The following is a 24,311-nucleotide window of genomic DNA, read 5'->3' as shown; positions in this document are numbered from 1 at the left end:
TTTTGATGATGTACAAAATAGTAGATACAGAGTTACAGGACCAACACCGGTTGGTAGTAGATGTGAGCTACGTGGATTTTGCCAAACCTTTCATATAGTAATACAGTTGTGCCCTGTATTCAATGGAGTATAGCTCAAATACCAGTTAGGCAGTTCATTTAGAAAATGTGTAAAAGTGTAAAATTGTGCCTTTTTTCTCAGCAATTACTAGCAGGGTTCCCTTAATGGGTTGGATTAATAGCCGCAATTGCTAAGACCTCAAGTGATACCATTTGAAAACAAAGGCAGGTAAAAAGGTGTATGTTTCAACCTGAGTGCAATTTGCATCCATATTGCTTGTGGTATTTTCAACTTAGTGTGCATGGCAATGGCAATTTGCATACTGCACTGCATTCAGAAATGAACCCTTCTGTGTTGCAGATGATGCTAAATTGTGCATAACAGTAGAATCTATGCAGCATATTTCCCCTTTGTAGAGTTACTTTAATAAATTTGGAAACTGAGAAATTAGTCAGCAAATGAGGTTTAACATGTATAGATGTAACTTTATTCTGATTTAACATTAATCCTAGTTACAGGTGCAGCCTTGTTCCTTTGCCATATTGTCCCATTATGTCTCTTCCATTTAACATAGGGAAAAAATGCCAAAATTTACCATTATTATTGTGTTTTGCTGGCAAGTTTTTGCACTCTAGCACCATCTAGAGACAGGATTTTACACTCAAAAATTGGTGTCTGGACATGGTGAGACAAAATGTGAAAACCTGCTGTCTACATCTGTATGTGCCAAAATGAAATGTGATGCAAATCTCTTAAACTAAGAAGGATTGCTTTAGGTTATTGTAACACACTTTATAACTCTAAGAAGAGGCTTTATAGATCCTTAGTAAGACCTCAGGGATCATTTATAAATGTAGTGGTACAAGTGTGGTTGCACTAAAATAGAGGCAATAGTTACTCTTATTGGTCTATATTCATTTAAGGTAGTTGTGTCCAAATACTTTATATAATTGCAACACGCACCATTGTCTCTGCTAATTTGTGTACAATTGTGCATATTGATTCAAAGGAGACCTGAAATTAACACCAACCCAAACATTTAAGGGTTTCACAACAGACAGGATGCATTTTCAGCTTGTAGACTATATAGACATTTTTGAATTTTGACTTCATGAGTAGTGATGGGCAAAATGTTTCGCCAGGCATGGAGTCAGCCGCATCAAAAGAATAGTCGCGCAACAAAAGAATAGCTGCGCGACAAAAGAAGAGCCACCAGGCGACGAAAGAATAGCCGCGGGTGAGGAAAGAATCGAAAGAATAGCCGCAGGCAACGAAAGAATAATTTTTTAAAAATCGGTGCGCGACCAAAAATTGTCGGCCACGTCAAAAGAATAGCCGCGGGTGACAAAAGAAAAGCCGCGGGTGACAAAAGAATAGTTGCGGGTGACAAAACATTTTCGCTGTTTCACGAATTTTTCTCCATTTCGCGAATCTTTCGCTTCGGCGAAGCGAAACGATACAGTTTCACTCATCACTATTCATGAGATTAAATCGAAATGTTATATATAGAGAATTTGCTGAGATATAATTTAGATAATAGTATTATAGAGTTTTGACAGACTGGTTTTATTTTTGTGAATTTAAATGGTTACACCCTGTTTAGCAGGGACAGAGGGATTAAAAAGGGTGGAGGGATTCATCTTTATGTAAAGTCAAATTTAAAGCAATGTGCTAAAAAAATTACCAGAGATAGCAACAAGGAGGGTGTGGAATCCCTTTGGGTCGAGAAGGAAAATGATCATTGGTGTATGCTATAAACCACCCAATATAAGTGAGGAGGATGAGGCCCAGCTACTATTGCAAATAGAGGATTGACTGGAGTAATGGGGTGGCCAAGTCAGAAAAAGCTACTGGGTTTGTAAATATGCTAAATGAAAACTTTTTATTTCAGACAGTTCAAGAACCTACTAGAAATGATTTGGACCTGGACTTGAACTCATCTTTAATATTTGTGTGAGCGAGCATTTAAGGAATAGTGATCATAACATGGTCTGCTTTGAGATAACTAAATTTTAGATGTGCAGACTTTGCCAGTAGGCCATAAGGGCATCTCTGCAATATATCAAATGGGAAAGGCTTTTCACAGGGTTAAACATAGAAAGACAATGTATACAGGTCAGTATATTTCCTTTGTAAGTGAGGAAAGAGGTCGCAAAGCAAAACCTTTATGGCTGGATAAAAGTGTTAGTGTTGAGGTTGGTAACAAAAAACATGCTTTTAAAGCATTGAAGTTAGCTGGGACAGCAGAAACTTAGATCAGGTACAATGAAGTAAATAAAGCATGCAAAAAAAGCTAAAATAAAGGTGGAAAAGGGTTATTGCAGCAAGGAGTAATAGTAATCCAAACTTATTTTTAAATATGTAAATAGTAAAAAAATGAAACAAGAAGGTGTTGGACACTTATTATCATGGGGGGGGGGGGGGGTCAGTTGGTTTATGAGAACAAGCAAAAAGAAGAAATTCTGAACTCTTATTTTTCATCATCGTCTCCCCAACTGAGGAGCCATCTAATCAAGGCTTCCCTTTTAATAGACCCAATTATAGTAATATAACTACTGATGCATGGGTCACTCAGGAGGAAATTCAAAAGAGACTTGAACATGTTAAGGTAAACAAAGGTCCAGGATCGGATGGTATTCATCCCAGGGTATTAAACGGGCTTAGCAATGTGATGCCAAACCTCTTCACTTTATTTTTTAGGGTTCATTGAGGTCTGGCATGGTGCTGAGGGACTGGTGAATTGCTAATGTGGTGCCGTTATTCAAAAAGGGATCCCAATCTCAGCCTGAAAACTTTAGCCCTGTTAGTCTGACATCAGTGGTAGAAAAGCGATAATAAGGCATAGGATACTGAATACATTGTAAATCACAATACTATAAGTTTGTGCCAGCATGGTTTTATGCGTAAGAGATCTTGCCAGGTTAATTTAATTGCCTTTTATGGAGAGGGGAGCAGGAACCTCGATTCTGGAATGGCAGTGAATGTCATCTACTTGACATCTACTCCACAATTTAATTTTGCAAGCATATTTAGTTACAGTTTACTGTGTCATGTCTTTTTTTTTAGGCAGGCATGGGTTTGCAGCAAAATTCTGCATTTCGCCATTGGCAATTTTTTTTGCAAAACTGCTGCACAAATTCACTGCAGCAAAAATTTGCAGAGTAAGTAAAAAGTTGAATAACACAGTCACCGTTGTGTAAAAAAAAATGGTTGCCTAAAAAACCCGAGTGTGTAGCCACATTTTGTGAATTGTTCGCTGTTTCATAAATTTTTATGTGAAGTAAAACAGGACAGATTCACTCTTCACTAGTAACCTTAGCCCAGCAATGGAGAAAAGAGCAACCATAAAATGTTCCACTGACAATCAAATCCAAGAGACAATTCGGGGATCTAACTGTAAGCCCTTTCCTTCATTAACTGTGAAATAATTGGTGTACCCTGAGATACGAATGAACATCAAAACACTGTGTGACTCCAAGGAATTGGCTTTTACAAGATCATAACTGGGCCCAATTACAGGTGCCTACCTTAAGTTCAAAGATTGCAGTAAAAGGTGAGATCTCTGGAAAATAATTACAAGGATGTGCCTGATTCATCAGTAGAAGAGTGTTTTGATTTAAAGGGGGCGTACTTAAATCAGGAGTCAATAAGCTAGGGTTGGCGGGTCCTTTGAAAAATGTACAGACATGTCTAATGAATGCATGTTGCCAGGCTGTACCAATTACATTTAAATTCAGTTGCAATTAGTGCAGCCCATTTAGCTGGATTTTCAAAGAGTGTCCTCAAATGTTTTAGATGATCTGGTAACCTTACACTTAAGTGTAGAAGCCTCTTCCATAGAATAAAAACTCCTGCCTATGTTTCCTGCAAAATATATACAGACTATATATAACACAGTTCAAATGCCAACACTTACATTTAAGAAGAATATCAGAGCCTGGGTGCAGTCCAGATAATGATCTAAAGGAAACCACACTCACAGCACTTTTGCATCATAGGAACTACAGACTATATATACTGTATATTTATATATATATATATATATATTTTTTTTTTAACTTTAAATAAAAGATAGCAACTGATTTGCATTTTATTGAGTGAAATAAGTTTTTGAACCCCTACCAACCATTAAGAGTTCTGGCTCCCACAGAGTGGTTAGACATTTCTACTCAATTAGTCAACCTCATTAAGGACACCTGTCTTAACTAGTCACCTGTATAAAAGACACCTGTCCACAGAATCAATCAATCAAGCAGACTCCAAACTCTCCAACATGGGAAAGACCAAAGAGCTGTCCAAGGATGTCAGAGACAAAATTGTAGACCTGCACAAGGCTGGAATGGGCTACAAAACCATTAGCAAGAAGCTGGGAGAGAAGGTGACAACTGTTGGTGCGATTGTTCGAAAATGGAAGGAGCACAAAATGACCATCAATCGACCTCGCTCTGGGGCTCCACGCAAGATCTCACCTCGTGGGGTGTCAATGATTCTGAGAAAGGTGAAAAAGCATCCTAGAACTACACGGGAGGAGTTAGTTAATGACCTCAAATTAGCAGGGACCACAGTCACCAAGAAAACCATTGGAAACACATTACACCGCAATGGATTAAAATCCTGCAGGGCTCGCAAGGTCCCCCTGCTCAAGAAGGCACATGTGCAGGCCCGTCTGAAGTTTGCCAATGAACACCTGAATGATTCTGTGAGTGACTGGGAGAAGGTGCTGTGGTCTGATGAGACCAAAATAGAGCTCTTTGGCATTAACTCAACTCGCTGTGTTTGGAGGAAGAAAAATGCTGCCTATGACCCCCAAAACACCGTCCCCACCGTCAAGCATGGGGGTGGAAACATTTTGCTTTGGGGGTGTTTTTCTGCTAAGGGCACAGGACAACTTATTCGCATTAACGGGAAAATGGACGGAGCCATGTATCGTGAAATCCTGAAGACAACCTCCTTCCCTCTGCCAGGAAACTGAAAATGGGTCGTGGATGGGTGTTCCAGCACGACAATGACCCAAAACATACAGCAAAGGCAACAAAGGAGTGGCTCAAGAAGAAGCACATTAAGGTCATGGAGTGGCCTAGTCAGTCTACGGACCTTAATCCAATAGAAAACCTATGGAGGGAGCTCAAGCTCAGAGTTGCACAGAGACAGCCTCGAAACCTTAGGGATTTAGAGATGATCTGCAAAGAGGAGTGGACCAACATTCCTCCTAAAATGTGCGCAAACTTGGTCATCAATTACAAGAAACGTTTGACCTCTGTACTTGCAAACAAGGGTTTTTCCACTAAGTATTAAGTTTTTTTTGTTAGAGGGTTCAAAAACTTATTTCACTCAATGAAATGCAAATCAGTTGCTATCTTTTATTTAAAGTTATTTTTTCGATTTTCCTTTTGATGTGCTATCTGCCACTGTTAAAATAAACCTACCATTGAAATGATACTGTTCTGAGACTTTTCATTTCTTTGTCATTGGACAAACTTACAAAATCAGCGAGGGGTCAAATAATTATTTCCTCCACTGTATATATATAGTTACATAGTTACATAGTTACATAGGGTTGAAAAAAGACCATTGTCCATCAAGTTCAACCCATCCGAGTAAACCCAGCACACAACCTATACTAACCAATCTATACACTCACATACATAAACTATATATATACAACCAGTAATACTAACTGTAGATATTAGTATCACAATAGCCTTGGATATTCTGCTTGTTCAAAAACTCATCCAGGCCCCTCTTAAAGGCATTAACAGAGTCTGCCATTACCACATCACTAGGAAGGGCATTCCACAGCCTCACTGCCCTCACCGTGAAAAACCACCTACGCTGCTTCAAATGGAAGCTCTGTTCCTCTAATCTATAGGGGTGACCTCTGGTGCGCTGATTGTTTTTATGGGAAAAAAGAACATCCCCCAACTGCCTATAATCCCCTCTAATGTACTTGTACAGAGTAATCATGTCCCCTCGCAAGCGCCTCTTTTCCAGAGAAAACAACCCCAACCTCGACAGTCTAACCTCATAGCTTAAATCTTCCATCCCCTTTACCAGTTTAGTTGCACGTCTCTGCACTCTCTCCAGCTCATTAATATCCTTCTTAAGGACTGGAGCCCAAAACTGCACTGCATACTCAAGGTGAGGCCTTACCAGGGACCTATAAAGCGGCAAAAATATGTTCTCATCCCTTGAGTCAATGCCCTTTTTTATACAAGACAGCACTTTATTTGCTGTAGTAGCCACAGAATGACACTGCCTGGAATTAGACAACTTGTGATCTACAAAAACCCCTAGATCCTTCTCCATTAAGGATGCCCCCAACACACTACCATTCAGTAGATAGTTTGCGTTTATATTATTCCTACCAAAGTGCATAACTTTGCACTTGTCAACATTGAACCTCATTTTCCAGTTTGCTGCCCAGTTTTCCAATTTTGTATATATACTGTATATATATGTACACTTGACACAAGAGCTTAGCTGTGTAGTGAGAAAACATGGTCACTTATCACAATAAACATTGAAAATGTTATGGCCAAAAACAAGTAATGAACAGAAATGGCAAAGAGGAAACACAGTGAAATCAATGAAAGTGTTTAGTGGTGAACTAGTGTCACTCTGACAGTTATGCAAGCAAGTAATTAACAGCAACTGAGAACTGAAAATGTAATTATATCACAGAAAATGCAATAAAAAAATTGATTATGCTTTGTTATTTGCATACAGAATGCCTGTTCATTAGTTACACTGTAAAATGATAACACAAGCCATGAAAAGTAAAAAAAAAAGAGCAAAACAGAACTTAAAATTCAATAAATTAAATAAAACGGTACAATCAATTGAAAAAAATGATCATACAAAGTAAATTGTGGTTAAACCTGTAAACCTGAACATCAGTCACACTGTGAAACAACAGTTATACAAGCAAGAACAAGTAGCAGCAACAAACAGCCTTTAAATCCCTCTCGCAGCTAGCCCCTCTACCCTGCCCTACTCTAGTGCTAGTTCACAAGCTGTGGCCAGTGACATTACAATTCCACCCTCATTGTGTTATGACACCACCCCGATTTCATCGATCCGCAGTCTCGTAGACAAGCCCCCACCCTAAGCTAGTATTAAAAGTTCCTGTCGACACAGTGGCTGACATATAGAATGAAGTTAACTGCTGTTGTACATAATTAGGTACTTTCTAGTTGTTGCATTGTGTTTATTAAAGCTGTAGTCAACTCTCACTCTTATTTGTGGGTAATGTGGTCTGGCTGGGCAAATTCAGTGGCTATGATATGGGGAGGGTAGAGAATAAAAATTCAATAAAATCAATAATGCAAAAAGAATGATAAGAGTAATAAGTGGTCAAAATACACTATTTACTATTCACACCATCAAATAAACAGTTTTTAGGGTAAAAGCGAGTCTAAAAAAATAGGGCTTTTTTGGGGGGTTTGCCCTTTAGAAGACAAAGGGGCCGATTCACTAAAGGTCAATAACGCTTATCGCATGCCTTTTTGCATTAAAAAGCATGCGATAAATAAGTACCGATTCATCAAAGTAATTTCGCATGCGTTAATCCGCATATCGCGTGCATAAAATAGCACATTACCACAATGCATTATTTTTAACGCATTGTGGTAATTATCAAATGGAAAGAATACTAACGCATTATTCACAAAAGCCCATGAAGCGTTTAACGAGCTAAATATCGCGAGAAGCTGTGCGAATATTAACACCTACTTGGGGGAGGCGGTAATTTGGGTGGAAGCCTGATGTACAGCCCCAGTAAAGTGCCACACATTGTATTAGCCTGTGCTGTACTGCACAATATTGCCAATCGTTATGGATTGCCTGGGTTTGTGGCTGATGACCTAGATGACCCAATTCATCCCATATATCCCATGCAGATGACAGAGGCAATCAAGTATGGGGAGAAATCGTAAACAATTACTTTTCTTGTATGTACCTACAATCTTTACTAGAATAAAAAACAAACACAATAAGCACAATAAGCACTGACACCAGAAATTAAGCTAGCATAAGATTGTTTTTGCATGACCTTAATAATTTTGCCATAAAAGTATTTGCCCAAAGCTTTTACATTACCTATCTGATTCCCAATGTTCCCCTATGAGGGGGCTGCCATATCTGTGCAGCAGGAGTCTGTTAGCATTAGAAGCTATAACCGACAGGCTGAGAAGGGACAGTCAGGTTGGCAAAACAGTCAGGTTTAGGAGCTGTTTTTTAGTGTCAGTATCACTTTAAGGCTCCTGTCCCTTGGAGTGGGTGAGTCCTCCCCCCCCCCCCACAACAAATAGTAAAAACAGAAATGTTTAATTACATAGCACTAGAATCACATAGAACTCTCCATCTCAACCATCACAGCAGAACTGCACAAAATAGCGGAAGTCATATGGTACACGATGCGTAACGCTTGTGGAATATCGCTCGGTAATATCGCATGAAAAATATATCACATGCGGCAGAAAATACCGCTTGAAAATGTGTTATCGCCAGATAAATAATGACAATAAAATTGCTTCTTAATTATGACGTGTGTCCTTTAAGTGAATCGAGCGTTAAGTCGCAAAAAATAAGAAGTGATAACATTTTTAACGCATGCTATAAATAGCGCTCGTTTTATTGACCTTTAGTGAATCAGCCCCAAAATGTTACTACAATTATCAGCTACGTATCTGATTTTATGTAATCTGATCATTTGATTTCACCTGGCCTTCGCTGATCTTCTTTGAACTCACTCCTGCCCTCTGTACAGTATATGGGAAAAATCTGAATTGAACTACTAGAAAGGGAAGTTTGAGAACAAACTTCATGTTGGGTTGAAAAACGTGAAGTCACTAAATTAAATCTGATCTGTTATTGGCTCCGCCCACTTTTTCTAATCTTGGACCACAGTTATATAGTAAAAACCACTGTTCAAAGTTTGGGGACCCTGGTTTTAATAGTGCCTGAGTAGCAGCAATTTAAATTTCCCCACTGAAAGTCATCAAGTGACATGCGATTGGTGGTTGGTGGCTCCGCCCACTTTTTCTAACCTGGAACTGCACTTTCCCAGTGACTAACTCTGCAAAGTTTAGGGACCCTAGGATTAATAGTTAAAGAACGGCAGCAGTTTAAATTGAAACCAATAAAAGTCAATAGGTGAATTGTGATGGTAGTTGGTGGGTGTGCCCACTTTTTCTACTTTCGACCTTGAGTCGAAGTCACCCAGTGACAAATAGTGGGCACCCTGGCATAAATAGTGTGAGAATGGCAGCATTTTAAATTTAAACCAATAAAATTCAGTGGATGAAATCTGATTGGCTGTTAGTGGCAGTCAGGGACTAACTGTTCAAACTTTGGGAACCCTGACATAAATAGTGTGAGAAAGGCAGCATTTTAAATTAAAAACAATAGGTGAAGTCTGATTGGCTTTTGGTGGCTCCACCCACTTTTTTAACCTAAAAATGCAGTCCTCTAGTGACCCTGGTGTTAATACTGTCAGAATGGCAGCAGGTTGAATTTCCCCCTTGAAAATCAGTAGTTAAAATATGATTGGCTGTTGGTGGATCCACACACTTTTTCAAACTCTGGACGACAGTTACCTGGTGACTAGCTCTGCAAAGTTTGGGGACTTTAGTATTAATATTTAAAAAATGGCAGCAGTTTAAATTTAAACGCATGAAGTGTATAGGTGAAATCTGATTGGCTTTTGGTGGCCTGCCCACTTTTTCTAACACTGAGTATGACTGAGTGTGCAAAGTTAGGGAATCCTGGCATCAAACCAATAAAATTCAAAAGGTAATATCTGATTGGATGATGGTGGCTCCACCCACTTTTCAAAACTAAAACTGCAGTCCCCTGGTGACCAACTGTGAAAAGTTTGGGGACCCCGGCGTTATTAGTGTGAGAATGGCAGCAGGTTGAACTTCCGCCAAGTCAATAGGTAAAATCTGATTGGCTGTCCACAGCTCTGCCCACTTTTGGGCATTCAACAATCTCATATTTTCATTCAGGCTGACCCCATGACTTTGTGATTCAAGTTTGGGGTGTGTAGCCTCAAAGCTCAATGATTGGCAGCAGTTTCAATTTCCCCATAAAGGTCAATGGGTGATATTTGATTGGCTGTTGTTGGCCCCTCCCACTTTGGGGTCATCCAAGAAATGTTGCTGTTCAATTCAGGGTGACCCCCATTATTATGTTATTCAAGTTTGGGGGGTGTAGCTTCAAAGCTGGAAGAGTGGCAGCAGTTTGAAAATCTTCCCTGTCAAAGTCAATGTTGGAGGCATTAAATGTTTGTACCAACCCACTATTCCAGGCACACAATTCTCTAGAATTTAAAATGCCTTAAATTTACACACAACCAGTACATGATAGAGGCCCTTTAAGGGAGATAGTCTGTGATGATTTTCACTTTCAAACTTCCCGTTAAATGTATTATTCTTCTGAGTCACACTTTGCAGAAGAGAAGCCGGCAATGCAATTTACAGTACCAGTCCACAGACAAATCCTCTGGATAATGAGCTTCTTTTTTTTTTTTTTACAAAGACTGTAGCAGGGCAATAAAGGGTTTTATTTATTCAGAGGTCTTTATCTCCCTTTAGGGCTCTGGCACACGGAGGAGATTAGTCGCCCGCGATAAAACTCCCTGTTCGCGGGCGACTAATCTCCCCGAGTTGCCTACCCCTGCCATCCCACCGGCGAACATGTAAGTCGCCGGCGGGATGGCAGACGCAGCGGGGCGATTTCCGGAAATCGCCGAAAAAGACTTGCGAGATTTGCGAAATCGCGCCGCCGCGTCTGCCATCCCGCCGGCGACTTACATGTTCGCCGGTGGGATGGCAGGGGGAAGGCAACTCGGGGAGATTAGTCGCCCGCGAGCAGAGAGTTTTGCCGCGGGCGACTAATCTCCCCGTGTACCAGAGCCCTTAACTAATGACCTGTAAATAGTTTATAAAAACCTGTCAGTAAAAACAAATATGCAGGGTTTATTGCCAGTATCTTAGGGATTAAAAAAGAAGATGATATAAACAGTTATGAAACAAATATGTATTAACTATTTAAACAGTATTTATGTTACTAATTTATCATTTCTGGATCGAATAGTACCCTGAAGGGTTAAAACTAATGAATGTGTATATCTTTTAATTATGTACTGTGCAAAAGTCTAAAAAAGTGCTAAAATTATTTTACATTAAGTTTTGTAACAAATATTACAAATGCAAGTTAAATAATAATATATAATGACTTTTTAGTCGATTAAAAAACAAATGATCACCTACTTGGATCAGAAAGAACTGAATCTGTTTTCGGCAAAAACTGGTCACAACGCACACCTTGATAGCCCTCTTTGCACCTGGAAAAATATTTAATATTTAATATTTGTTTGCTAAAATGTATACTTTGCATGATAGTGCCAAAATGTACAGTGCATAATATAAACATTAATCATTGATCTATGCAATGCAGCTTTGTCTCTACAAGCTATGTTTGATGTCAGTCATCCTCAAACAGATAAAATATTTTTTAGTTAAACTATTAATACCACATAAGGAGCATTACAGAGAACAGTTCATTAAGATGAATATACTTATAATTGCCTTTCTACTTTTTGAACACTCACTTCACCTTCACCCCCCCCCCCTTTCAAATATACAGCATTAAGGTAATTCACTTCAGACATTCAGACAATTTGCTTTAAAAAATGCTCTGTCCTCTACACCTTATATACTCTGGGTACTGGTGGCTAATGAACTAATTACCATGTCTAGTAGCCATGGCATCTGTATCATAACTAAACCATTCTTTGCAAGTGATTTAAGAGCTAAACTTTCCTTTTTAAACAAGATGTTTAGCACAAACACTTTATACTAACATTCATCAACCCACATCTGTGACTGAGCAGAAGAGGGGTCTAGGGAGATCTAGCACATATTAGATCCTGGGGGGATCCTCAAATAATGTGGACAATATCTGCCGTGCTTTTCTCCTTTCACATAAATGTATATATAAATGCTAGTTAACACAGGGAACTTTCATGATTTCGTGAAACGTTATCTTTATTGTACTGACGGTTCAGTCCTCACTCTGGATGTTTATCAAAAGGACCGAAATGTTGATCAAATAAAACTAAATTTTTTTGAAAGTTCCCTGTGTGCGCCAGCTTTTTTCTATATATATATTATTAATTTTCTAGTAGCACCAGTGCATGTGTCCAAGAGAATGTGTTCAGTACATCTCCATTTAAAAAAATTAATAAAGAAATAAAAAAGTAATACAAAAAAATACATATTCATAAATTGTTACTTTTATTACTATCCCTTTCGACAGTTAATTTATTTAGAAATACAAGCTTCCATCGCCTTTGGTGCTGATTATTTTTGCAAATCTCTCTTTCTTATTACCTGTATGTTTATTTACTTATGAAGTATAAGTTTGACTTTTGTGTTATTTTATGATGATACAGTAAGGATGCAATAAACTTCATGTCATCAGGGAGATAATAATCTGGCCCTGGCATTTATATACTCCTATTCCAGTATAAACATGACCCTGAATTGTATCTTTTGGAAAGAATATGTCAGTGAAACATGGTGTCATGTTTAATTTTCCTAGTAACTCAAGCAATATTATTGACAATTATGGAACTCTATAACATATTTGCTCTCATCAAATAAAAAGGATTAAACAGGCACTAATGACAGTTATTAAAGTGAAAACATATCCATTGCTGAGAAGAGTGAGTTGCTAGGAGACTATTTATCTCTCAGCGCTCTTTAATTTCAAGATGTAAGGTAGAGATGGCAAACAAAACCATTTATCAAAACAAAATAAATGCAGGCATGCAATTAAAATGAATGCAGAGAACAATCATAAAAGTGATGACTATTGTGATAAATAGGTACATTGCTAAACCAAAAACATTATCTCAGTAAAACAAATAAGCTAAGGTGAGTGGCATAACATGAAGGGATGCATTTGTTGAACATAATGATCTGAAAATGTCTGCTTATCCGTGCAGTACTGCTTTGATTTTTTTCCTTTTTTGTATATTTATCAATCTTTTATTCCTCATATAAGAAGACTGTATGACCTTGAATTCCAATGTAACAGGTAATGCGACCACAGCAAATGATGATGCTTTGGTGCACCTTGGTTATTACTAAAGGTACAGTATAAACAGGTAACTGACAAAAATCTTCATTAACGTCTACTATTTACTATTGGATGATTTTCCCAAAACATTTGCACCATGTACCCAAATTTTGATATTTTGTCCTGTTTTTCTTAAAGAGTAGAATATTAGTTTATCTAACTATAGAAGTTGAAAAAAAGCTGCAACTGGCATTGTGCTGTGTGGAAATTGCCACAGGTTTTGGAGGGCAGAGGCATGTGACTTTTCCCATGAATACATCACTGACTGTGTTAGTCAGCACTGTATTAGTGATTGGCAGGCAGGGAGAGACACATAAACCTCCCCCCTTCCACCCCTATTCCCTAATTTGCTCTCTTGTGCCCTCTAGAAGTCTAGCAGTTCCACCCTGGGGTAATGTAAATGTAAAACCTTACAGTGGGTAATGTAATAAAAGTCAAAAAGCACAAAAACACAAAATTAGCCTTTTGCAATGTAAGATTTTTAGTTGTATCTTGTTCATTGTTGCTTTGGTTAAAGCTCTGAAAATACATATTGAGGGCATATAAATGCTAAGGTGAAAATTCTTGCCACAGATTATTGCCCCCACACTGCTACCAAAATGTTTGAGACACTTCAATAATGTTATCTTGTTTGTAATCTTCCTCTAATTGTATGACAATTCATTTATTTAGAAAAATAAGTTTCCATCCCCTCTGTTGCTGTTTATTATTGCAAATCCTGCTCTCTTAGTACCAGTATGTTGCGACCTGCATTTTTAAAGAATGGGCTGCTATTTGTTTGGAAATAATATCTGCAAGCTGTCAAGTTCAACATTACATCATTTATGCATTACTTTTCTACTAATAAATACTAACACTACTTATTATCAATAATTACTACTACTACTATTACTACTACTACTTCTACTACTACTGCCACTATTATTATTATCTGTAAGCTGTCAAGTTCAACATTACACCATTCATGCATTACTTTTCTACTAATAACTACTAACAGTGCTTATTATTAATAATTACTACTACGACTATTACTACTACTGCTGCTAGTACTACTACTACCAATAATAATCTACCAGTTATTTTTATGTTTGATTCTATTATAGTAATGTGCTGTTGAATATGTTTATTATTATTATTATTATTATTATTATTATTATTAACATATTCCAAAGCACATTACCATAATGGAATCAAATATAAAAATAACTAGTAGATCTAGGTCAAGACTGCAGTTTACATTTTTTGCATCTGGTCCTGCTGCTCACATTACTTATAATTTCCCAGTGTGTTGTCACTAGTATCAGCACATTACATACTGCTGGAGGAACAGAGAAAATTTAGATTTCTGTTGGAGGTATCAGGTATAATAATATCATTTTCATTCAAGTTGTGTAAGAGATGCAGGGGAGGAAACATACAGTTCTTGTACAGCAGTAATTGTCTGATTTTTGGCCTACCATCCTGTCTCTTGAGCTAGCTCCTTTTTGATTATGGTGCAGTTTTTTTTTTTATTTTTTTATTAAAAAAGAAAAAAAAACCTGTTACTGACATGTAACCTTTAAACTGGAGTAACTTAGAAGAATTCCACCAATGAGAACAACATATATTATTAATGTTGTTACACAGATATTGGTGTCTGAGATACATTTTGTAGTAGCAAGTATTTGGGGAAATGGTTCAAGTATCAATTGATATCATGTGCTGTAAAGGTTTTCAGTAGATGTGGTTTATGTATTAAACCAGGTAGACTAACTATATTGGTGAATGAGTATAGCCATGTATGTTCTGCCATTATTTTAAAATAATACATTAGACATACAACTATCTTTTTTGGTACATACTGTATGTGTTAATAATATTTCAACAATATTTTCAACTAAGTTGTCTCTCCACAAATAATCGTCCTTTAGCTATAATGGATGGTAGTGCCACATATTTAGCTTCCAATAATTAATTAGCTCTTTCCTGGCATGAAGGCAGTCACACTGAGATAAAAGTAATCAGATGGGAATAAAATGCTCAGTGGCAAAGAGGAAACACACCGATTTACTGCTTTATCAAAAGTACATTGTTTTTATTTATTTTCACTGATTATTCAAATTATGGAAATGTTATTCACAACCTTTGCAACATTATGAAGCTCTGCTGAATAGAAATGTAACCTTGTCAAGTAGGATATATAGAGAATGATCTGCACAGTGGACATTATTATCATATGCTACCTCATTCAGAAATCAAATATTCATGGTTCTGTAATTGCTTGTGAAAGATCAGAAAAAATGGTATTCACCTAATTGATCTCACAAGACCTGCATTAAACAGAAAAATTAAATTGGATTTTGCATTTTTAAATTGCCATTCCCTTTATTTCACCTGCATGCCTAAATGTTCCATTATATTAATATGGTAATGCAACTAATTTATGTGTGTGGCCCTAAATAAATTAGACTGTGATTTAGATGTTTGACTATATTTCTGAGAGAAAAAATTAAAATGTGCATGTCTATTATACTAATAAAAACCTCAGGTAAGTATCATAAGCAAACAACCTAAACATGTTAGCAGCTTCTGCAAATATGCCGAAGTCAGATGAGTGTGCTGCAGCTAAGCACTGCTAGTAGCATTCTTCTTATAGCTGGTTAAATGCTGAGAACCCCCATGGCCAGTGTTAGACTTCAAACACATCAATGAGCATGTTTATAAAGCTATGTAACAAATGGTTTTAGAATACAATTTACATCCTATTAACTTATAGCAGGTTTAGAGTGGTATAAAATACAATGTTTGTCATAATCCAAGCAAAGAAAAAAAAATGAGCTCTGTATGCCATTCATTCACAGATAAGAAAAACAGTAAACCTTTATAAATATGCTGTTTATTTCAGACCAAGTCATATTTTTATGAAATATTTTGCTAGCACAGTGAGCCTATCAGTCCTTCAATAATTAAGTCACAGGGGCTATCCTTCTTCCCCTGTCTGCAATATTAAATAAGACTACACCATACCACTGTTAAAGCAAAATATCAGATATCAAGATATGGAGTAAACCATGTTGTACAGTAGGTCAGCACCACCAAATTATTGTCCCCACCCTTGTCACTGTAGAACCATGTTGTCATAAAGGACTTGCTGTTCTTTTATCTACTACATTTCTGCAGTTCAGAAACTACTGTTGTGTTGGAGAACATATTAAAGGGCAGATTTATCAACATTTGAAAACCTCTATTTCTCTCAACAAATCTTGCATTGTATCAAAGGTTTTTGTGCTTTTTTGTCCTTGGGTATTTACAGTCCTTTCCTGATTCTGAAAAATGTTCTTGCATTGTTCAAGCTTCCCATACATTTCATAAGCAATTTTTGACAACTCTTTAGAATTTTTGAACAAGTGGAATTCTAGAATAATTTCCATTCAAATACATAATGATGTGCCCATTGTGAGGGACTTTGTTATTATTTCTTTTATTTGTTTACAGAACCATTACCGAAGACATAAAATGATTCATTTGCAGGAGAATGGTTTTTTTCATGAACTAAACTTTCAACTTTTTCATGAACTAACATTAGGGAACTAAATGTTTTAACTCAATATTTGATAAATCATTGTAGTTTGAATATACACTACTATAATATGTCATGAGCCAGCCATCCAAGATACATGGAGGGAATGCAGAGCTTTGCATATTGTAAGTATGCTACCTAAGTCTGCCCACTGAACAAGAGTTCAATAATTAGGACTTAACATACTTTTTTTTTTCAGAAAAGTAGTTTCACTTCCTGTGGGTCTTATGAGCAACTGTTACGAGGAAATGGTAGTTAATAAAATTACCAGTGCACAGAAAAGCCCTCTGTATAATGAGCTTTTCTTTATCTGAAAGTCTAAAGCTGGCCATACACGTGGTGATCCGACGATGTTTCGTACGACCATCGGTCGCACGAAACATCGTCAGATCCGCCACACACCATTCAGGGCTGAATCGGCAGGTAAGGAGGTAGAAACAATAGGATTTCTACCTCCTTCTGCCGATTCAGCTCTGAAGGGAGAATTTTGGTCAGGCGCCTTCTATGGCGCCCGATCAAAATTTTCTAACCTGGCCGATCGACGAGCCGACCGATTTCAGCAGCTTCCTGCGACATCGGTCGGCTCGCTGACATACCATACACGCACCGATTATCGTACGAAACGAGGTTTCGTACGATAATATCGGTGCGTGTATGGCCACCTTTAGGCCAATGTCACACAGGAAGGATTCTTGGCCTGCAGATAATAGTTGTGCCTGCACTTAGAGCCATTACTTTGGTCTGGGTGCAGGCACACACAGTGGAATTCAGCATGAAACTGCATAAGTGAGCAGGCCAAGAATCCATCCATGTGGCCTTGTTTCCTAGAGAAGAGGAAAGAGAAGAGACATTGTTATTAGTAAAGAGAAATAAGAGGTGGTCATAACACCCCATCGTCCTGTTATTGTTCACCATAGAGATTTGTAGAAGTAATTTTCTTTATTTAAACAAACTTTTTTTATTGACAATTTTTATTTCAAAACAATAAAACAGAACAACACGAATGTAGCCTTTAGACATGTTAATATCGTCAGTAGTGTTAACTCAAAGGCCTTGTAAACTTTTGTATTAACTATACATTATACAATTTAAAGAAAAGAGATCAGAGAAAAGGAAGATGAAGAGAAAAAGAAAAATGAGAAGGGGAGTAAAAGAAAAAAAAAGGGGGGGGAGGGGAAGGAAGTAAACAAATCGAGAGACCAAGCATAATAAATCTTACATTTACATGTATACCCTTTAGCAAACCTTGACATTTTTCCATTCCATTCCTTACGATGATTACTTAGAACTACTACTACTACTAAGTAAAACAAACATTAGTGGCAAAAGGGGACATCCCTGTCGGGTACCGTTTGTAAGTGAAAAGCTAGTGGAAGATTGACCATTGGCTTGAATTAATGCTGATGGATATTTATATAATGTAAGAATGTGTTCTAAAAATATGCCTGAGAAGCCAAACTTTTCTAAAACCTTTTTTAAATTAAGCCAGGAGACCCTATCGAAGGCTTTTTCTGCATCTAGTGCAACCAGAAGACAAGGGGATCTAATCTGGCACGAAAAGCAATTTTGATTACTTTTTGTGTAGGGAATTGAAAAGTTAAGTTAGCGTTGGAACTAAGGGGCCTGATATTTTTTTGTAGACGTTATTTGAAAAACCATCTGGTCCAGGGGCCTTATAATTTGTAAGTAGTTTTATTGTAGAGGTCACTTCCTCTTGTGTTATAGGCGCATTAAGAAATTCAGTTTGATTTTCTGATAGAAATGGTAAGGATAACTTAGTAATAAAATTTGTAATCTTATTTTGGTCCGGTTGTGGAGTTAAGGGATCATCTTTTAAGTTATACAGTTTAGTGTAATAATTTGAAAATTCTTGTGCTATATGTTTTGTGTTGGATAAATTACTCCCATCTGTCATTTTAATGGACAAAATTCTCTTTAAACAAACTTTTAGTGGTTGTAGAGTTTTTTTGAAACTACAAGAAAACTCATTTTCACTAAAACTGAAAATATCTAGTCATTTCATAAAAAGATCCTGATATAAAATGCAGGAATTAAAATGTGGAGGCAAAATGAAACAAACCCAAAAACCTCTGTTTTTTCTTTTTTGTAAGAATCTTTGTGCACTTGCAAACAAACCCCCCCAAAAACCTCTAAAACCGTGAACCATACAATTTTCCTAGGACAGCTCCCAGTGTCTTCTACGTGACCATGACAGCTTTTAAATTGCAAAGTTTTGTCTTTTTCGGAGTTTTTCTATGGTTAGTATAATTCTAAATTTTTAGCTCTAAAAACCGTGATCCACGAGAACTTAAAAAAAATTACAAATGTTAGTAAATGTGCTCCTAAAACTAAATGTATAACACATTTTCTCACTCTCACTCATCTCACTCTTGTATTGTATTTGTTTTTAACAAAGGAATATTTTACCAATTTAACTGCCATAGCCTGTAGAACCTACAGTGTGTTAGTCAAGTACCTGCCTGTCTTGAAGGTGTTTATCTAACCTATATGAACGAGAGAATTTCTTAGCTGGTGGCAAAAAATTAATACCATAGTACACAAAAAATGCACATACAAGGTCTTTCTATGCATGCATAGTGATCAGAATAGACTTAAACTGAGTTATAAAGCATTTTGTAAGAGATTTACCAAAAAAAAAAGATTATTTTTGTTGAAAACTCCCATGATACAGAATCATAATCTATTATTGTTGTAGTATACTGTAAATAAACAATAATTTTTTTTCTATACTAAATGAATTAAGAGTACTGTAGCAGCATATTACCTTAAAGGGGATGTTCATATTCGGTATACTGGTATACCAGTGTGGTAGGACTTACTGTAATTAATATTTTCCTGTATATACATTGCACAATTAAAAAAAAAATACTCTTCTAATATTACTGAAAGCAAATAAACATTTATCCAAACATGGGGTGCAGGGCTGATGCAGAGTTCAGCAGCATGTAGTCAGGAGCAGTTAGGCCTTTGCATAGAACTAGAAGATGTATATGTAATTTAAAATAATTGTCTAAATGAGCATGAACTGAAACAATGTTTATTTTGGCAAGTACTACAATACAGGTATGGGATCTATTATCTGGAAACCCGTTATCCAGAAAGCCTGTCTCCCATAGACTCCATTTTAATCAAATAATTCAGATTTTCAATTGATTTTCTTTTTCTCTGTAAAAATAAAACAGTACCTTGTACTTGATCCCAACTAAGGTACAATTAATCCTTATTGGATGCAAAACAATCCTATTGGGTTTAATTAATTTTTTATTGATTTTTTAGTAGACTTAAGGTATGGAGATCCCTTATCTGGAATACCCTTGGTCCCAAGCATTCTGGATAATGGGTCCTATACCTGTACTATCATTACTTTATTGAAGCCAAACAAACATTTGGGACATTTATTAAACTGTGAAACAATAACTTGCTACAGTTTACCAGAATGAAATTTAGCAACTAATATATTCATTTCTATGGAAATTTTTGATAACAGGCAATTAACTGGGGGAGGCGAAATTTCCCTTATTGGGAAATTAATTATCCAAAAAGTTCCGAATTATGGAAAGGCCATCTTGCATATTATCTCCATTATAGGCACTCCATTATAAGCAAATAATTCAAATTTTTAAAAATGATTTCCTTTTTCTCTGTAATTATAAAACAGTACAAGGGTACTTGATCCTAACTAAGATAGAATTAATCCTTATTGGAGGAAAAATAATCAAATTGGGTTTATTCAATATTTAAATGATTTTTAACAAACTTAAGTTATGGAGATTCAAATTATAGAAAGATCCCTTATCCGGAAAACCCTAGGTTCGGATGAATGCTCTGAGCGTTCGTGTCTTAATAAATCTCCCCCTAAATATATAAACAGCAATAATGCATTAAAATGTGGAATAAAAATTAAAACATAAAAAAACAACTTGTGTGAGCTTACAAATAGTGATAAGCGAATTTTTTTCGCCAGCCATGGATTCTCAGTGAATTTCTGAATTTGGCCATTGGCGAATTGTTTTGTGAAACTTACGTGAAAATTCGCCCCAGAAACATTTGGTGCGCAGGTTTTTTTTGGCGCGTGTCAAATTGGGCGCTGTCGCGACAAAAAAGTCGCAGTTGTGTAAAAAAGGGCACGGTCGCACCAAAAAAGGCCACGCTCGCCTCAAAAAGTGGGGACAAAAAAATAAATAGACGCGGGTGACAAAAAAAGATGGGGGTGACAAAAAAAACAACGCAACAAATTCGTTTCGCGAGTTTTTCGCCGTTTCACTAATTTTCTTGCCGCTTTGCGAATTTTATGGCGAAGTGAAACAGGACAGATCTGCTCATCACTACTTACAAATGAAAAGATCACCAAAAACCTCTAAAACCATTGATTAAATAAAAATTCTTACAAGTTGCCTAGAACAGTTTTCCGTTGACCTCAACACATTTTATACGGCTTATTTTTACATTGGTGCTTTTTGTGTTTTTGATGCAAAATAAATGACAAAAAATGTGTGTTTTTTTTCCATTTTGACCACAAAAAAAATCCAACCATTGGTAAATCTGCCATTTAAATTTTTAGCACAGAATGGTAAAAAATAAAATATGAACAAACAGATTAATATTCAGTATGAATGATACAATGATGCATTACTGAAGACAGTCAAATGAAAAAATCACTTTGATCAGTTTCCTTTCATGCCTCAGATTTAATAATATTTAAAAGCACAGCCATTAACAACTCATTTTTAGATTTTTAACATGTGATTAAATTTTTCACAAATGTACTACAAACTTACTTCTTATGAGCTTTATACAATAAGATATGTTCGTGTAAGGGAACAGACAACGCCTTATCTAGGGACACTTACAAATATAAAGCATTATATAAAGAAAATGCCTCTCTGCAATGTGCAGTCTTTTGATAATTGCTTATAATATAATTCCCTGATTAACTTATACCAAAGGCAAACAATGCATAAATATAACTCCTGTCTTTTGCACAAAGGCTCTTGCAAGAATGTATCTTTTTTTTTTACATTCAACTATTTCTTATTACCATGGATAGTACCAGGGGCTTGCGGAGTTCGGTGGCTATTTTATTTGCAAATTGTGTGACAAATGGTTTTGTTCGTTTCTAATTCACAGCATTTGAGTGGCAGTGTAGGTGATGACTCATGGTAAGCTGGCTATCACAGATACTATTGTTCTTTTCTGAATGTGAGTAAGTGAGTAAGCTAAAGTTATTGTCCAGCAAACAGGTATTTGACAGGTGCCCTCACATGAACAAGACTAACAAAAAACAATGAGAATTGAATTTGCTTATTGCGAGATGTAATTGCATTAGGAGCTGCTCAGTTGCTCCGTGGTTAACACTGCAGCCTTGTAGTACTGGGACATGGTCTTTTTATGTTCTTACCATATCGCTGTGGGTTTTCTAGGGGAGATCCTGTTTCATCTCATACTGGCAGGTTACTTGATACTGAAGAATGTGAATGTGACAAGGATCTTAGATTGTAAGTTCACTGTGACAGGGGCCACTGCGAATGATGATGTCTGTGTCTGTTGTATATAATTTAAAGATACAAAATGAAATATGTAATGTGAAAATGTTTTGCTTACTGGGAAAAACAGTACATATATTTGACAGGTTAAGGATCTTATTAAATTATATATGCAAACTTGCTACAGGACTGCATTTGGAGAACAATGCAGTTTGCAGTGGGACCAACTCCCAAGAGTTTTAGAGCTCAGCAATCCTTTAGCCTACAATAGAATAGTCTATGACTGCTCAGATCAGTCAGACTTTTTTTTGCAAAATTGACTCCAGTATTTGCATTTGATAATATGCCAATTGGTTAAAATTCAGGAAACTGTTAATACATTGGAAAAATATCTGACTGGGCAGTTTCATATTAGATAAATCCATTAGAGATTTTAAAAAAGGGAAGAAAATATTGATATTGCTATTGTGGCTGCAATTTGACAGCTAAATTACTAAATGGATAAATAACTAAAAACATATTCCATTATCACTACAAATAGCTGCTGTCACAGGTTTTAACTTAAAGAAGGAACAAAGGTAACTAAATCTCATCCTGGTGTATCATATGTTATGGTAAAGAAGCACCTGCTATTGTCTAGCCTTTCAATATTATCTCAGTAAGTTATATAACCTTGAACTAGGATAATCTTGGTGTTTTCTGATCTACCTTAAAGGATTTGCTGTATATCACAATTAATATTTATATCTTACTTCTTCTACTTAAAAAAACAAGGAAACATAAAAAATATTTTTTTTTTTTACTTTGCACAATAGACCTAAATGGTTTGGTCCTCTTGTATCGTTGATGCCATCTTCAAGAAACAGCTGACATTTGTAAGACAGTGAACTCTGCATGAAGTCCACTACTTAATTGCCTTATAGCTCACAAACTAATTGTAATCTACCCTTTAACATACATGTCAGGTTGTATTAATATCAATTATAACTAGAGGATGAGGAAAGAGATGAGGTTAATGCCAGCTGAGGCCTAACAACTGAGAAATGTAGAAGAAAAGTCATTTTAATATACTGAAATAACAGTTAGATCTGTCAAGCTGGACTGTGTTCAATTTTAAAGAGTATTTAACTCACTCTAATCCAAATGAAAGAATGCTTATTTGTTTTGATGATTTTGTGTTTGTCAGTAGTGAGTTAGTTCAGATTAGTATTCTCCTTAAAGTGTTTTCAATTAATAGAGTTGCCTATTGTTTATCATGTGCACAGGGACATTTTCCTTTATGACCTTGTATTGTTATCCCCTTGGACTCCATCTTCTGCTCATTCTAGTCAGGCATAATAGGCAGTAATACCAACATCTGCACCACAGGGCTTTTTTATTTTGCTAGGTTTAACTACCATAGGTTAAAAGTGTTTATTTTTTTATTGTTTCTTCTGTCCCTGCCCTAATACATACTCACATATTCTAATTACTTAAAAATCAGAAGTAGACAGATAAAAAATTAGATTAATTAAATGAATTCATTAAACCTTAAAAAGGTTGTTCACATTTAAATTAACCTTTAGTATGATGTAGAGAGTGATTTTCTAAGACAACTTTCAATTGGTCTTTTTAAATTTATTTAGCTTTTTGATCAGAAGTTTTCTAGTATAGTATTTCAGCAGCTATCTGGTTATTAGCGTCAAAATTAGCAACCAGACAGTGGTTTGAAACAGAGACTGCAAGATGGAACATGCATTTTTTGACTGTGGGGGTCAGTGACCTTCATTTGAAAGCTACATGTAAAGCATACAACTGAATCAATTATTAAACTCTAATGACAAACCAAATAATTAATTTGAAAAAAAAAAAACATTAAAGGGAGATAAATAGGAAACAAAAATTTAAGAATTTGGCTTTTCATTGGTAAGTGTGAGAAGTAATAGTAAGAAGTGTAGCAATACTTACAAAGAAAAGTAACTTCTGTTAGGTTATCCTTCCAGAAATTTTTAGCACACTGTACAGTAATATATATTTGTAAGTATATATATATATATATATAT

General features: G+C 36.3%; 1 protein-coding gene across 2 annotated transcripts in view; it reads right to left on the bottom strand.

Annotated features, from left to right (window-relative positions):
• The window catches only part of nrg3 (neuregulin 3), a 361,800-nt gene that overhangs the window by 83,204 nt on the left and 254,285 nt on the right, over positions 1 to 24,311 (bottom strand). For both annotated transcript variants that reach the window (XM_031904763.1, NM_001114241.1), the window contains exon 3: positions 11,334 to 11,407. In XM_031904763.1, the coding sequence (XP_031760623.1) occupies positions 11,334 to 11,407 (74 nt within the window). The remainder of the gene's footprint in view (positions 1 to 11,333; positions 11,408 to 24,311) is intronic.

The sequence above is a fragment of the Xenopus tropicalis genome, chromosome 7 (genome assembly GCF_000004195.4).
Source record: "Xenopus tropicalis strain Nigerian chromosome 7, UCB_Xtro_10.0, whole genome shotgun sequence".
NCBI classification, from domain to species: Eukaryota; Metazoa; Chordata; class Amphibia; order Anura; family Pipidae; genus Xenopus; species Xenopus tropicalis.
Note: the sequence above shows the minus strand (reverse complement) of the source record. Positions and strands in the feature narration are given on the sequence as shown.